Below are 16175 nucleotides of genomic sequence, written 5' to 3'. Positions count from 1 at the left end.
GTAATAAGATGTAATTTAGTAGGAATAAGTATAAAGTCTTACACTTGAGTTCAAATAATCAACTGCATAAGTACAGGACAGGCGAGACAGGATTAGATCACAGCTCTTGGAAAAAGAACCAGAAGGTTTCGATATAAATCACCTCAATATATATCACCAGAGTTATGTGACAGTCAAAAATACTGATACTATCTTAAGCTACATTAAGGGTAGCACGTTTTACAGAAAAAAAGTATAAGTTATAGCTCTCTTGTACAATATTCCATTAAACAATTAGACCACATACTATGCTCAGTTTTGGGTGCCAAATTTTAGAAAGGAAATTGACCAGCTGGGGGTGATATAGTGAGAGGTAGCCAACACTTTCAAAGGACAGAACTATAGGCATTTAGGGTCTAGAAGAAAAGTCTTAGGGAAATATAAGGGTTGTCTTCAAACATTTGAAGAACTTTTATTTGAAAATGCTATTCGATTTTGCTTGCCTCCAGATAAAAGAATAAGAAGCATTTAGTGGAAGTTGAAGGGGCAGATCAGTGTGTAAGTAAAAACTTTCTAACAATTATAGCTATTTACAAATGGAATGGATCACCTTGAAATGTAGTGAGTCACTGTTCTTTAGTCAAATGCTGGATGATTGCTTGGTGGAAGTACTATAGAGGGAATTATTATCAATTGGAGAAACTATTTAAAGAAGCCTATTCATTGAATGGGTGTATCTCGCTCAAAGTGAGAATGCCATAAGACCTTAGCCTGAAAGGGCCAGGGTCTCACATTGCAGCCTGGGTCATATCCAGTCATCCTGATGAATATCAGGCCACTGGATCCAGATGACTCAGGAGAAGAGAGTGAGGTTGGTGACTTTGCACAGCCCTCCCTCACTCAAATCAAACTCAACTGCAAGGCATGTCATCATCCTGATGTCATGGTCCTCTTTGAGAACAAAGGACAAACACACAACAAGATCAAATATTTCATATTTGTCCATGACCAATGAGTTACTTATCTTTTCATATTTAGAAATATCGAATTACTTAATTTAAAATGAGAATTACTTCTGTAGTTGTTTAAGAGATTAATTAGCAAGTCTGTACTTTTTTCTATTTCATTTAAAGTGCTGCATCTTTAAAATTAGGGAGCACCTCTTTTTGTGGTGGCTAGCAATCAGAAATTGAGAGGATGCCCATCAATTGGGGAATGGCTGAACAAGTTGTGGTATGTGATTGTAATGAAATATTATTGTGTTATAAGAAATGACAAGCAGGATGATTTCAAAAAACCTGGAAAACGTTTACATAAACTGATACAGAGTGAAGCAAGCAGAACCATTGTACACAATAACAGCAATATTGTACAATGAACAATTGATAATGAACAACAATAATAAATAATTTAGCTATTCTCAGCAATACAATGATCTAAGATAATCCCAAAGGACTCATAGTGAAAAAATGTTATTTGCCTCTAGAGAAAGAATTGATGGCATCTGAATACAGACCAAAGAATTCTCATTCTCTCTCTCTCTCTCTCTCTCTCTCTCTCTCTCTCTCTCTCTCTCTCTCTCTCTCTCTCTCTCCTTCCCTCCCTCTCTTTTTTCTCTCTTAAGTTTTCTTCCACAAAATGACTAATATGGAAATGTTATACATGATTCCACATGTATAACCTGTATCAGATTGCTCCTCATCTCAAGGACAGGCAAGAGGAGGGAGGGATTGGAACTCAAAAAAACCCTCAAAAAATGTTTAAAAAAATTATAAGTAATTGGGGAAAAATAAAATTATTAAAAATAAAATTAGAGAGCATCTCAAAAATACTATCTTTGTAAATTTATTTTCTAGGACTTTAAATTTTTCATAAATATACTAACTTCATCTTTTTGTATCAGAGTATGGAATCTATATCACGAAGAAATTTCTGGTGTAAAAGGAATTTGCTTCATCTTTATCACCTCTATGAAAAACTGCCATTTCTTCTAATCCAAACATTCAAAATAATGGTAGGTAATGTACTGAGAAGGAAATGGCAAACCAGTCCAATATCTTTGCCAAGAACACCTTATGGACAGTATTATCATGCTACGGTCCACAGGATCGCCCAGAATTGGACATAGCTGAATGAATGAACAACAATGAGAAATGTAATGTTAGTGAAAAGTAATGTAAGGCAGCAGGTTTCACGATTACATAGAAGTGCCTTTTGTTCCTCCATAGTATTCACAATTTTCAGTTAGTCTTCATTTTAATGTACATTTTTTAAAAAGGTGATTAATAATGACTTGAAAAACTGCATGCAGTTCCTGCTTCTATCTCTTAATGTAAGTGCTTGTCTGTGAAACATGTAATGTGACCAACTTGCATGGGGGGTACATTTAAAACTATTGCTTATAGATTTGTATTTTTGTGCTTGCATTGATTAAGCTCCATCAGTACAGTCTACATTCTCCCACATAATATATTTTTTTATTTTATAATCTACATTGATTATATTGAAAATTTCTCTTCATGGGGCAAGACCATTAATAGGTTTGCAAAGTAGTCAATCTTCCCTAGCATCAGTTTCAATAATGTACCCTACATATGTAAACAAATGAGCAAGCATCTTCAATTATATTTGTTACTTCACTACTCATAAGACAAAATAGGAAGATTTTAATTTCTTCATTAATAGGTCTCAAGACACATGGGCAATTCTCCTTCCTTCCATGTTATTTTCAAGTGGAAACATTCAAAGCTGTTTTGCATATTATTTGACAATATCAATAGCTGCAGGTAGCAATAATTTCTACTGAATGACACTTTTTATATTTAGTAATTCAACAAGTAACCTTAAGAAATGCAAGTGGGACACTTAGTAACAAACTTTAAAAAAAATCTTGTTTGGGCAATGTATTCAGAGAACCCTTCCATTTGTTTACGTTTCATTCAAAACTAAATCTGTTTCTTTGCAACTGGCATTCACTGATCCTAGTTCTACCCTCCCCAATACTGCCCCCCCCTACCGCTCCAACTGCCCCACCAACCACCCAACCCCAGGGGCCAAAGCTCTAGTATAATTCTTCCAAATTTTGAAGACAAAATATTGACTAATCACACAGTGATAACCATATACAAACTACCAAAAAATTAATGAGCAACAATTTCAGGCATTGCTGAACTTTTAAATGAACTTCTTGAATACAAGACACTTGTAAGCCAGTTCTTGGGAAATCCAAATACATTTTTTTAATAAAAAACCATTGTCATAAATGATACTTGGGATCCCAGGTTAGCCCACAAAACCTTGTTTAATCTATTAAATCCATACAATACTGCACACCTGCTATAAAAATAATAGAAAATAATACTGTTCTAATACCACTGCAATTAGTTTTCAATTTGTGGAATTGAATTTTTAGGGCCCTGCCAAGTGTGGTTATCATATACAGCTCTTTTTGTCCCGTAAATTCAAATCTTCAAAAAAATAGCATAACTTGAAAAATTCTGAGGAAACATCAGAACGAAGCAGACTGTTATGACACAATTCTAACAATCACATTGCCACTCTTAAAAAAGACAGTCATACTTCAAGTTAGGTATAGTCAATTTGCAAAAGACCCATATATACAAATGGCAAGTGATCCTCTCTAATGCACATATTCTGGAAATCTCTTCAACCTTCTCTCCTATTAGATACAGACAATGATGTTATTATTATGAATTAGTAATAACTGGCTTAATATAGTAGTTTAGGGATTGCAAAATGGTATAGTGATTAGCATGTTGGAATTGGAAGCAAGAAGACAGTTTCAAAGTCTGCCTTATACACTTAGTAGCTATGTGACCCTGGGGAAGTCATTTAACTTTTGCTTCAGTTTCCTCATATGTAAAATGGGGTCAGTAACAGCACCTACTTCACGAGGTTGTTGTGAGGATCAAGTGAAATAAAAAATATAAAGAATTTTGCAAACCTTAAAATACTATATAAATGCTAGCTATTGGTATTGAAATCTGACCCTTATAATCAAATTCTGGTTGTTTGAGGAACTCATCTAAACCAACATCATCTTTTTTCCTACCATTTATCAAAATGACAATAAACAAGGTATATCCAGATAACACTTCACAAAGCAGTTTTACTTACACTCACTATACAGTATCTCATTTTTCCCCTTTGCAGATGGTACCTGGTCTGCCTTTTTCCTTCAGTGGCTGAAAACTGTTAATGCCCATTCAGGCAATTTTTTTCTCATATATTCAGTAACTCCCTTCCCTCTTCCATCTTTTACTTCAGGGGGAAAAAAATCTCTTCATTTATGAGTCAAATAAAAGTTAGATTTAATCATGGCTAAATATATAAGTAATATTAATGATACATAAATAACTAAGAAAGTCATATAAAGGTTAGACACAAGAATTAATGACATTAGCTTCTAAAACACTTGAAAAAGGTCAGATGCCAGAAAGAACCAAACAGAAATTCATTTAAGCATCTCTAGAAGTCTCTGTTTGCTTCCATATTCTCCTCTATATAAGTCTGATTTTCTTCAAAAGCAGGAATGTCACATAAAGAACTACTTCTTATTCAGTTTTCTATTTCTGTCTTAATTATTAGTATTGTAACAATATTCCTTTCTACTACACTTACCATGAATACACATTATTTCAGTTATGTTAGGGGGTAATCTATCAACCTTGGAACCTAAATACCATTGGTAACATTTTCTATGAGAAAATGTAAATGGAATACCATATAAATCTATTTACACTACTAGAATACAATCCATTTGCCCTATTCAGACCTCTTCTATAATCCAAGGAAACTAACTAAGGAACCAGAAATAACAAAATCTGAAAGAGTGTGTGAAGAATTCCTTTAAATCACCCTGCCCCCAACTTAATCACAACTTTAATGGTTTGATTTTCTTAAAAAAATGTATTTAATTTAATTATAGTTCACTATTTGCTGTGTGCAATAATTTAGGATTTTAACTTTCTCTAGCTTCCATTTATTACAGTCCTTGTGCGCTTCAGTCACATACAATTCCCTTTGGGTGTTCTCTTGGCAAAGATATTGGAGTGGTTTGCCATTTTCTTTTCCAGATCATTTTACAGATGAGGAAATAGAGTCAAACAAGGTTAAGTGACTTGCCCAGGGTCACACAGCTAGTAAGCATCTGAGTTCACATTTGAACTCAGGAAGATGAGTCTTTTCTGACTCCAGGTTCGGAATTCTATCCACTGCGCCACCTAGCTGGCTTTAAACATTTCAAAACTACCGCATCAAACCACTATTCCTGCCTGATACAACACATTAAAAAAAGACTGAATTATTTTAGTATGACACTTAGTCATTTGAGGGTGGTTTTAAAAGTGATTTACTAATGGAAATTTACAATAGGCACTTAACTTTCATTTACTATTTTGGCACGTAAAGTTCACTGTTAATTAGTATCAAGGCTTTTTATAAACAAGGCAAACTTGAAAAAAATAGTTTTTACTTAAAGTATGTACCACAGAAAAAAATATCAACATCTGAGTTGAATTTTGTGTGCCAAGTTAACCAGTGTTACAACTGTCAGCAAAAGGAAAGGAGGGGAGAGGATACTGTAGAAAATAAACCATGCTCAATGGCATATTCTATCTAGCATTATGAAGCTTGAAATGCTTGGAAGTTCTTTAAAATTTATCTCTGAAGTAGAATCATTCTGAACAAGGTCAGATAACTTTAGTTTCAAGTGAAAAGTCTATGGAAGCTTTTAAAAGTCACCATTCCATATCATATGAAAAACAATACTATCACCGCTATCTACCTCCCACTTACTTGACAGAAATGGAAAGGTCACAGTGAGATGGGAAGTCACTAGAGAACAGGTTCAGGATGATGGGGAGGGAGCAGAAATAAGGAAATGGGGAAGTTTTCCTTGCCTCAGATGGCAGGCTGCCGCCTGATAATCCACCCCTGAACAAATGACAGAATTGGATTTAAACAATTCTGCCTGTTAGACACAGACGAACTCACAAAGATACTGGGACAGGGACTGGACCCGTGATTTCATCGGTACAGGGGACTCTCGGGTCAGGATACTCCCTCCACCAAAGCAGCATCTCTCTCTGCAACTCCTAGGTGACTTGTCTAGGGTCATACAACCACCACAGGCAAGGGTGAGACTTGAACCCCGGGTCTAGCTCCTGATCCTTTCTATTTCATCCCTCCGTTATACTAAGAGGAGAAATAAATAATTAATTAAAAAGCAAGGGTAGAAAGCCCTTACCCATATTTCAGAAGCTTTTAATGTTCAATTTGCAAGCTGCTTCAGAAGTCTGCAGTTAAACTATTATTTTTAATATTAAAAATGAATTAGCCGTTTTTGCTTTTCCAGTCTCTTTACATGTATCCCAAAACAAGACTTCGGTCATGAATCAAGCTAATGAACCTCCCTTTCTCAAACCTCCCCCCCCCGCCATGCAGATTCACTTGGAGTCTTTGAGGGCACACATGCCCTCACACTCCCTCAGCATCCCAGTCCCGGGAGCTCCCAAGGGGCGCGGAGGGCAGACCTACCCCGGACGCGGCAGAGCTGGAAGGGGCGAGGATGGGGGGCAGCTTCTCTCGCTGCTCTTCTCTCCCTTTCTCTTCCTCCTCCTCCTTCTTTTCTTTCTCCTCCACTAGGGCTGCTGCCGCTGCCGCTGCCGCGGCCGGAGGGGGATCCCGAGTGTCCTCATTCATGGTGTCACCCAGCAGCCCAGGGACCCCCTTCTGTGGGACGGGAGGGAGAGGCGGAGAGGCGGCGGGAGTGGGGTGGACCGTTGCCCGGGACCGCGGTGCTAGCGAGCGGGGATGCTCGGGATGCTCGGGATGCCGGGGATGCTGGGGATACAGGGGATGCAGCGATGCTGCTGATGCCGCGGCCGCGAGAGGGCTCCGCTCCAGTCGCTGGCAAACACCTCCTCCTCTCCCCGCCACCCCCGGGCGGAACACCAGGCAGCCGCTGCCTCGCTCTCCCTCCCCCTCCGCTCGCTCCCTCCCTCCCTCGCCGCGCTCCCGCCCCCGCCCCGCCGCGCCGCCGGCGACAGCGGCTTCCTCCCGCCAGCCCACCCGCCCGCCGGGCCCCTCCCCCCGCCGCCCCCGGCTCCCCAGCGCCCGCTCCGTCACCTGGGGGCTCGCGCCCCGCCCCGCTCCTCCCCTCCCCCCGCGTCTGTGAGTCAGTCACCTGGGGGCCCACATCGCCCGCCTCTGCCCCGCGCCTGCTGCCCGCCCGCACCGGCCCGCGCCCCCGCAGCCGGGCCCGCGCTCGAGGCGAACACTACCAAGCGAGGGCCGGCCTCTCTGGCAGCCGCCGGCCGCTACCCACCCCGACCGCTCCGGGAGCCCCGGGAGGAGGGGCGGCTCCGGGAGCCGCCATGTTTGTAGAGGGCTCGGGCTGGAGGCGCCCGCGGGGCGGGGGCGGGGCGCCCGGCCAGGGTTGGCGTTGGCCGCGGCCACACTGCCTTCGGGCCCTGGGGCCCTGCCCGGGCGGAGCGGTCAGCGGCCGCTCGCTGTCCTGCCCCTCCGCGGCGCCCGGAGAGCCGGCCCTCGTCTCCCGCTGATGCGAGTAAACAGCGCCTCCCCCGAGGGATCCCGCCAGGGCTCCCGCCTTCCCTTCTTCCAAAGGGTACCCGCGTGGCCCCGGACCTCCCCGGACCGGGTCAGAGCCCCCAGGCCGGGAGGCGTCGGGCCGAAACACCCCAGCCGCCCCGGGTTTTTTCCCCCTCTTCCCCCTCCCCTATCTTGCTCTCGTACTTCTTGTCCCCACCCCCACTTTTTCCTTCTTGTAATGTCAAGAAGCTTTTATTAAACTCCGTCAATCTAGTATGTGCCAAGTACTGTGTATGCCAAGGGTCACAGAGACCAAGAAGGGGAAAAACCAGCCCCTTCCCTCCAGGACCTCTCTCTCATTCCAACACGGACGACAGACACACGTACACATACATACATAGGCGTGTGTGTATAGATACATGTGATATATACATATGACACGTGTTTACATACAATATGTAAGTATATACATAATTAAGTATACATATTAGTATAAGTACATATAGTAACATACATATATGTGTGTCTAGTATGCAGGCAGCTAGGTGGTATTTGTGAGTTTAAATGTGGCCTCAGATACCTACTAGCTGTGTGACCCTGGAAAAGTCACTTAACCCTGTTTGTCTCAGTTTCCTCGTATATAAAATGAACTGGAGAAGGAAATGGCAAAACACTCTAACTCTAGTACCTTTGCCAAGAAAACCCCAAATAGGGTCATAAAGAGTCAAATGGGACTCAACAACAAATGGTGTAGTATATTAAGTATAAGTATACTTACATATAAGTATATATTACAGATAGTTCCTCGTAATATATAATTAAATATATTTAGAATTTGTTCTATATAATGCATATTTTATTTAGTGTAAATGAAAGTTAACCTCAGAGAGAAGGTACTAGGAACAGGAATGGCTTCCTCTAGACCAATCAAGAAGCATTTTTTAAGCTCTTACTGCATGCTAAATGCCGGATTAAGTTTCAAACTATAAATGGAATAGTCCTTGCTTTCCTAGACCTCATTTCCCTCCATCATACCCTTCCCCTCCACCTCTTTCTGTCTCTGGCATTCCTTCCTATTCTTTATAAGCAGCAGATGGCCTATCTTGCTTCTGCTACAATTTCTTCATGTGTAATAATGACAAAGACATCAGAATAGACTCCAGATTCTTGTAAAACATTGCATTTGTACAGCTTCTTTGTTACAAGGATTTAATTGAGTAAAAAAATTATAACTACTACTTAGTAAAGAATTACCCACCAAAGTTAAAATTCAAAATGTGATAAATTCTCAATAGGTTTTATTCTTCTCTTCATACATATACTCTCCTTTTACCCATTGAATTCTATATTTTTAGACATTTCTAATCTGACTGAGAAATAGAAATGGTGCTATACACTTCTGGGATTAAGCATAAAATGATAAAATATTAGAGCTGGAATGGGTCTTTGAAGACTCAGGAAGATCAAATGAATGGATCAAAAACACAGTTATTAAGCTGCTAAATTGTGAATTTCCAGACCTTTAGAACTATCCGTACTTGGTTATAAGGGGCTAAAAAAGCCAATCCAAATTGAAATACTTTTAAATTATAGTAATATTTTGTTTTATTCATAACATTGTACACCTTTTACTGGCAGTGACGATCACATCTTTTAATGTCTCTCAATACTACAATATCCTGTTTTCTGGTGGAAATATTTTGTAAACATAAAGTCTGCACTAATCAGTTTACAGCATTGAATGTCAGCGTTTAAAATCAGTGCACAAAAAACTCTCCAAATTATAAATGCTAGGTTTTCTTAATTTCAAGTAAGTCTGTCTCCTTGTAATTCATGAGCTGTCATTCTTATTTTTATTTTCATTGAAAATGGTTTAGAAATGTGTTATCTACTCAACAGACAAGTGTTTATTAATTACTCTTGGAGGGAAAAAGAATCCATCTTTAGACATCATGAACTAACTTTCCCCTGAAATCTCATTCTCTCCTCACCCCCACCCCCTACTAGTTATTCTTGAATTAGTTTTCGGGCTTCAGCTTCCATCTTAAGCAAACCTTGCCCATGATGTAGAGCTGACTTCGAAGTATGACTGTTATAGAATCCCCATTTGAACAATATTGAAGTTATGGTTTTAGCTTTGTTTTGGTTTGTGGGGGCAAATAACTAAGAAAAAGATTATCCCTGGAGTTATAATTTTCAACTACATTCAGCAGTTCACTATATAAGTGCCTGGCTGAAAATGACTTGGAAGTAAATACACTATTCTTTTTACCCTTTGTGCTTTCTTTTTTAGCGCACAGCAACAATTTTGAAGGTATGTGTCTATGAATGTGGTAAGATTTAATAGAATAAAATATTTAAAAGTAAATGTTTCTAAAAAAGGCATTTCTGAATTTTGAATTTCTAGGTTTAGATAAGAATGACTAACAATACATTTCCCTACTTTTTTTTTAAGGCCCAATTACTTTTATTGTGTAGAATTTTTCGAACATTTTGGAATTAATCTTTTACTTACTACAGTAAGCATAGTCAGTTCAATCCCTCCCTGTAAGGAATGGTGGTGGAAATGGGATGCCAGAAGACTGAAATGGGGTGAGAAAAAATTGTCTTTGACTTTTACCTTATTCATTTTTCAAAGCTGTTCTGTCAGTACATTTCTGGGATTTTATAGCCTGTTTATGAGATAAAGTTACTAGGATCTCAAGATTTAGAGCTAGAAGAGACCACAGAGATCACCTAATCCAATACTTATTTAACAGAGGAGCATGATATACATCGCAAAGCTATGACAATTTTGCTGTAATACTGGTAGCTTCCCTATGTATGAATTTGTAGCTAAGGTGACCTAACTTTTCATTGTTATGGGTATTGATTCCATTGAAGTATATCAGAAACTCAGTACTTCCATGCATGGGTTTATGAGTTGGATGGCCAAAGAAATTCACCACTACGTATCTAAACATCTGTTAATGAACCCTTCCCAACTTGAGCAGCCTCATCCTCAGACAAAATATATAATCTACAAGGTTCACACTCCAGAGTGATCCAAAGGTATGGTCTTTTAGAACCCAGGATCATCTCCATGCAATAATTTGGCATGACAGCAAGACTTGGTAGGGTGAATATATCATTACTTAAGAATCTTGATATCAAGAATGGCCTGAGATTTCTGATTAATAAGCTATACACACCATGGGCCTCTTAAATTTCTTTATCTCAGCTATATTTCCCAAGCTATTTTATTCATTGATTCATTCATTTATTTGTTTGTTTGTAACCACTGTTGCAGTCACCAAATCTCAAAGAATACGTTGATTTTGTTTGAAGTATACTGTTGAGTTGTTTGTAGAATTTCTCTACTTCATCATTTACTGCAGCACATGTTGGTGTATAAACCGCGGCTATCTTCAAGGCCATTCCTCTTTTCTTCACTCATGGATACTATGATGTGAGATAACCCAATTAATTATTTTTTACTTGTTGCCCTTTGGGGACAATGAAACCAACTGCACTAGTTCTTTCATTCATCACTCTGGGGGGAATCTGTGAACCATCCTTCCATTTAGCTTCTCCTTACTTTATGCCTTCTGTTCTCATTTGTAGCAAGAATGACAGTATAGATAAGGTTCACTTCATCCAGTAATGCATTAACTCACTATCACTGAACAATGATAATACCAACAACTAAATTAATACATATAGTCTCAAAAATGTGATTTACAATACCCCTTTCATAGCACAATGACTCTAAAGAGCTTAGTACAGTGCCTGGCACATAGTAGGCATTATATAAATACTCATTCTCTTTCCCTTCCTTTCTCCTGAATACAGGTGATGATAATAATAATAGTTCACATGTACATAGCACTTTAAGGGCTGCCAAGCACTTTACATACATTACCTCATTTAATATTCACAACAATCCTACGGAGGAAATGCAGTTATTCTCATTTCACAGAGGAGGAAATTGAAGTTGAGAGTGCCTAGTTGATTTGTTCAGGGTCACAAAATGTCTATGACAGAATTTGAACCCAGCCATTTGATCTGGATTTTAACATGAGTGTCAGTGTCTAAATAAACAAACAAAAAGTCACATTTGAAAATCCAAGAATGGAACTGAATGAGCTTTCTCTTGAATCCAGTCAAAATTTTGAGTTCATAGAGAAGAACTGAATTAATTATTCAATTATACATAAAGGAAAGCATCACTAATTTTAGCTAATGAGAAATAGAAAACAAAAATATGTCTGAATTAATGAAACCTACATTAAAAATATAGTTCCTCTATTTCTCTCAAGTATGTGCCATAATACCAACTAGGCTAAGTTTAATGGTTGCCAGATGTCCTGACAGCCCCACTAAGGAAAGTATATAATTAGTGCATTGATTATACAATGTGTGACTATAAAAGAATGCTACTGATTTTTTTTACAGACATGTCAGAGTTTATACATTCAAATGAGCATTCTTCAAAGATATCCTTCTGGAAGCTACATACAACAATCATGTTGCCATTGCTTAAAACAGTTTTGGAATTTCCCTTAAAGCCTATGGCATGTTAAAAAAAAAAATTCCTTGTTTGAGGATGTATTTGATTTTCTCTACACCCCCCCCAAGTCCTGTTTTCAGTCATAATGATCATGTTTATGTCACTTTGAACATTTTGAATTCCCATGTATATAATAATATAATATTAATATTATATAATTCATATAACTTGATTTTGAACTGTCCATTTATAGTCTCAACTTTCATGATTTCTGTCTTTATCATAACCATCCTTAGGGGTTACACTGCCTTATACTTACTTTAGCATTACCTGAAATTTTGCCACCTCAAAGACCTCTGAAATTTCCCTCTCTGATCATCAGCTTAACTTTCCATCTCTTCTTAAACATCTACTTCATTCTCATCATGAGCTCAAGTCCTTCTTTCTTCCTTGTTTCTCCACTCTTCCCCATTCCCTACTCAATTTCCTTCCTTCACAGCATTGACCCTCAAATTAACCACTTCAAATATACACTTGGATTTCTTGCTCCCATGTCCTGCTTTTCATGTGCTGCTAATCCTCAACTATAGATTACTTCTACCATACTCCTTCTTTGATTTTTCTCCTGAGCTGTTAAAGGTTGCTAAAGAAATCTTGCCACCATAACGAGGAGCTTATTACAAATTCATGTTACCTAATATCAGTTATCAGTTCATGGTTGCACAACAATTTTTCATTCTTCCCTGATTTATTTCTATAACACTACTCAAAGCAGGTGTTTCAAGCATGCTCCTCTCTCAAGTCTCTAGTCTCACCCTATCCCCCTCCGTTTCAGCAGATGTCCTTATCTCTTACTTCACTCAGAAAACTGACATTAAGTATCATAAGCTCAGTTCCTAAGTCTTTTCAATTCTTCCTTTACAACATCTCTTGGAACCATCTCTTTCTGTCTATTCACACAGCTACTGGCCCAGTGGTTGCTGAGATGAAGCCTTATCTTAGAGTCATACCACATTTGTACATGATCTTGGACCAGTGTTAGGTTAAAAATGAGCCTGTTCTTCTCCACAAAGTCTGAGGGGGGATAAGGGGAGAGTATGCCATTGATATCTGGGGGGCAGGGAGAAAGGTGAATTTGTACTTCTCTTACTGCTATATCACTGAAATAAATACTACTGTATAAGAGCTATTCTACATAAATTGGTTAATGGAACTTAGGCACTAGTTACTGGCACCTACCGGGAAGGGAACACAGATGGTAGTGAAAGCATTAAAAAAGAGACACCCTCTTCTAATTTTCCTATTACTGTGGAAGGTAATCCATCCTCCCAATCCCTCAGACTCCCAACCTAGGTACCATGTTAAACTCTTTACTATCTCTCATCTCCCATATCCACCTTGTTGTAATATCTCTTCAGTATGACCCCTTATCTCCACTGTTAACCATCATCACCTGGTACAGATCCTCTCACTTCACCTACACTATTGCCATAGTTTGCTGGTAGGCCTACCTGCCACAAGTCTCTCCCTTCTCTCATTAATCCTCCATTCAACTACCAAAGTAATTTTCCTAAAGAATTGGTCCAACCATGTCATTACTCAGTAAATTTCAGTGGTCCCCATCACCTCCAGGATCAAATACGAAATCCTCTGTTTGGTACTCAAAACCCTTCTTATTCTTCTACAGAAAGACTTCTATATTAAAGCTTTGGGCATTTTCTCTGGCTGTCATCCAAGCATAAAATGTACTCCCTCCTCATCTTCATGAAATTATCAAGGAAAACTGTCCTGACATTCTAGAACCAGAGGGTAAAGTAAATATTGAAAGAATCCACTGATCACCTCCTGAAAGAGACCTGAAGAGAGAAATTCCTAGGAATATTGTAGCCAAATTTCAGAGTTCCCAGGTCAAGGAGAAAATACTGCAAGCAGCTGGAAAGAAACAATTCAAGTATTGTGGAAATACAATCAGAATAAAACAGGATCTGGCAGCTTCAGTATTAAGGGATCGAAGGGCTTGGAACAGAATATTCCAGAAGTCAAAGGAACTGTGATTAAATCCAAGAATCACCTACCCAGCAAAACTGAGTATAATACTTTGAGGGAATAAATGGTCATTCAATGATATAGAGGACTTTCAAGCATTCATGATGAAAAGGCCAGAACTGAAGAGCTAATTTGACTTTCAAACACAAGAATCTAGAGAAGTATGAAAAGGTAAACAGGAAAGAGAAATCATAAAAGATTTTCTAAAGCTGAACTGTTTACATTCCTATATGGAAGGAAATTATTTATAACTCTTGAGACTTTTCTCAGTATTTGGGTAGGAGGAGGGATTATACACACACACACACACACACACACACATATAGACAGAGAGTACAGGCTGTGTTGAATCAGAAGAGATGATATCCACCAAAAAATAAAATAAAAATTAAGGGGTGAGGGAGGAAAATACTGGGAGGAGAAAGGGAGAAATGGAATGGGGCAGGCTCTAACTCATAAAAGACTTAAGAAAAACATTGTTCAATGGAAGAGAAAAGGGAGAAGAAGAGAGGGGAAAAGTGAAGCTACTCTCTCCACATTTGACTTGAGGGAATAACATGCTCACTAAATTTGATATGAAAATCTATCTTACACTACAGGAAAGTAGGGAAGAAAAGAACAAGTGGGGTGAGGGAAATGATAGAAGGGAAGACAAATGGGAGAGGGGAGTAACTAGAAATAAGCACTTTTGGGAAGAGACAAGGTCTAATGAGGGGAGATAGAGTAGGATAGAGAGCGATATAGTTAGTATTTCACAACATGATTATTATGGAAGTCTGTAACGGGATGAGTTAGAGCTGACCCCTGCCCATCACAGGACACTACACGGAGAGCCTGCCTAGGTAAACTAGGGGCTTGTCAGTAGGGATGGAACTAGGTGGCACTAGGAGGAAGGGTCTTGTCCTTGTTGGCAACATGGCAGTTCCAGGTACAGTTCCAGGTGTGCGGTGGAGAAGACATCCATATAAGGAAGATTGTTAGGTGATAGGTTCGTTGTATATGCTTAGGTATGTTTACATCATCAAGACTATAGATGTATGTGAGCTAGCTGGAATAAATGGAGTGATCTCCATCTTGCCTCCTGCCTCATTCATTACTCACTAGATCAAGAGTCTTGTTGGACAAGAGTCTTGGGTTTGGGGTTTCAGGGACCCGTGAACTCCAACAGAAGTCTTTTGCAAAATGACACATATTTAGTCTGTATTGAATTGCTTGCTTTCTTAGTGAGAATGAGTAAGGAGGGAGAGGAGTTAGAATTCAAAGTATTAGAAACGAATGTTGAGAATTATTATTGCATATAACTGGGAAATAAGAAACACAGGTAATGGGGCATAGAAATTTATCTTGCCCTATAAGAAAAGAGAGAAGATGGGGATAAGGGAAGGGAAGGGTGTGATAGAAGGGAGAGTACATTGAGGGAAGGGGCAATCAAAATGCAAGGTACTAGGGGGTTGGGGGAGGGGAGAGATAGGGAGAAAAATTACACATATTACAAAGTGATGTAAAAGCAATTAGTATTAAAACAATTGACTGAATTAATTACTGAGACTAAATCAGAGACATCTTTAGGTTGGGGAAAAGAATTTTAGGCTAAATTTCCTAGAGGGAGGTGACCTTGAGTAAACTTTGTCATTGATGGAAAAGTTAAGGTTTTAATGGTAAATTTGATTTTATGATTGTTATTGAAGAAGGAACTAGAACAGGTGTAGAAAGGTATGTAAGCCACTTAATACTTGTCTCAAAAGATGTTCCTTAGCCAATGTAAAATTAGAGTCATATCTGAATCCTGGTTATTGGAGCTTGCTATATTAAGATGCTATGAGACTCTTAACTGACTGGTCTTCTGAGTCTAACTCCAGGTATGGATAACAAGAAAGGCAGTCTGAGTCTCCAATCCATGATGCCAGTAAGCCTGTGAGATGCTGGTTTGAACTGAAAAAGGTGATCTCATGGGAAGGGTGGGAGAGCAGCTGTTCAGCCTGGGCTGAGGTAGGATTCTCTGGACTCCCCAATGACACCTGACAGACTTTAAGCCTGACTGAGTGCAAGTTGACAATCTACTCCTGCCTGGAATTGACATGAAGTTGGG

At 39.2% G+C, this 16175-nt stretch overlaps 1 protein-coding gene across 2 annotated transcripts in view; it reads right to left on the bottom strand.

The window, feature by feature from the left end:
* Positions 1 to 7701, bottom strand: part of HECTD2 (HECT domain E3 ubiquitin protein ligase 2) — a 118563-nt gene extending 110862 nt beyond the window's left edge. The window contains exons 1-2 of one of the 2 annotated variants that reach the window (XM_072625132.1): positions 7187 to 7701; positions 6538 to 6843 (exon numbers count right to left, since the gene is read on the bottom strand). In XM_072625132.1, coding sequence (XP_072481233.1) covers positions 6538 to 6702 — 165 coding nt within the window. In that variant the 5' untranslated portion in view covers positions 6703 to 6843; positions 7187 to 7701. The remainder of the gene's footprint in view (positions 1 to 6537; positions 6844 to 7186) is intronic. The other variant, XM_072625129.1, reaches the window with a different exon arrangement.
* Positions 7702 to 16175: the final 8474 nt, after the last annotated feature.

Source organism: Notamacropus eugenii, chromosome 1 (genome assembly GCF_028372415.1).
Source record: "Notamacropus eugenii isolate mMacEug1 chromosome 1, mMacEug1.pri_v2, whole genome shotgun sequence".
In the NCBI taxonomy this organism is placed as follows: Eukaryota; Metazoa; Chordata; class Mammalia; order Diprotodontia; family Macropodidae; genus Notamacropus; species Notamacropus eugenii.
This window is presented reverse-complemented; position numbering and strand designations above follow the sequence as displayed.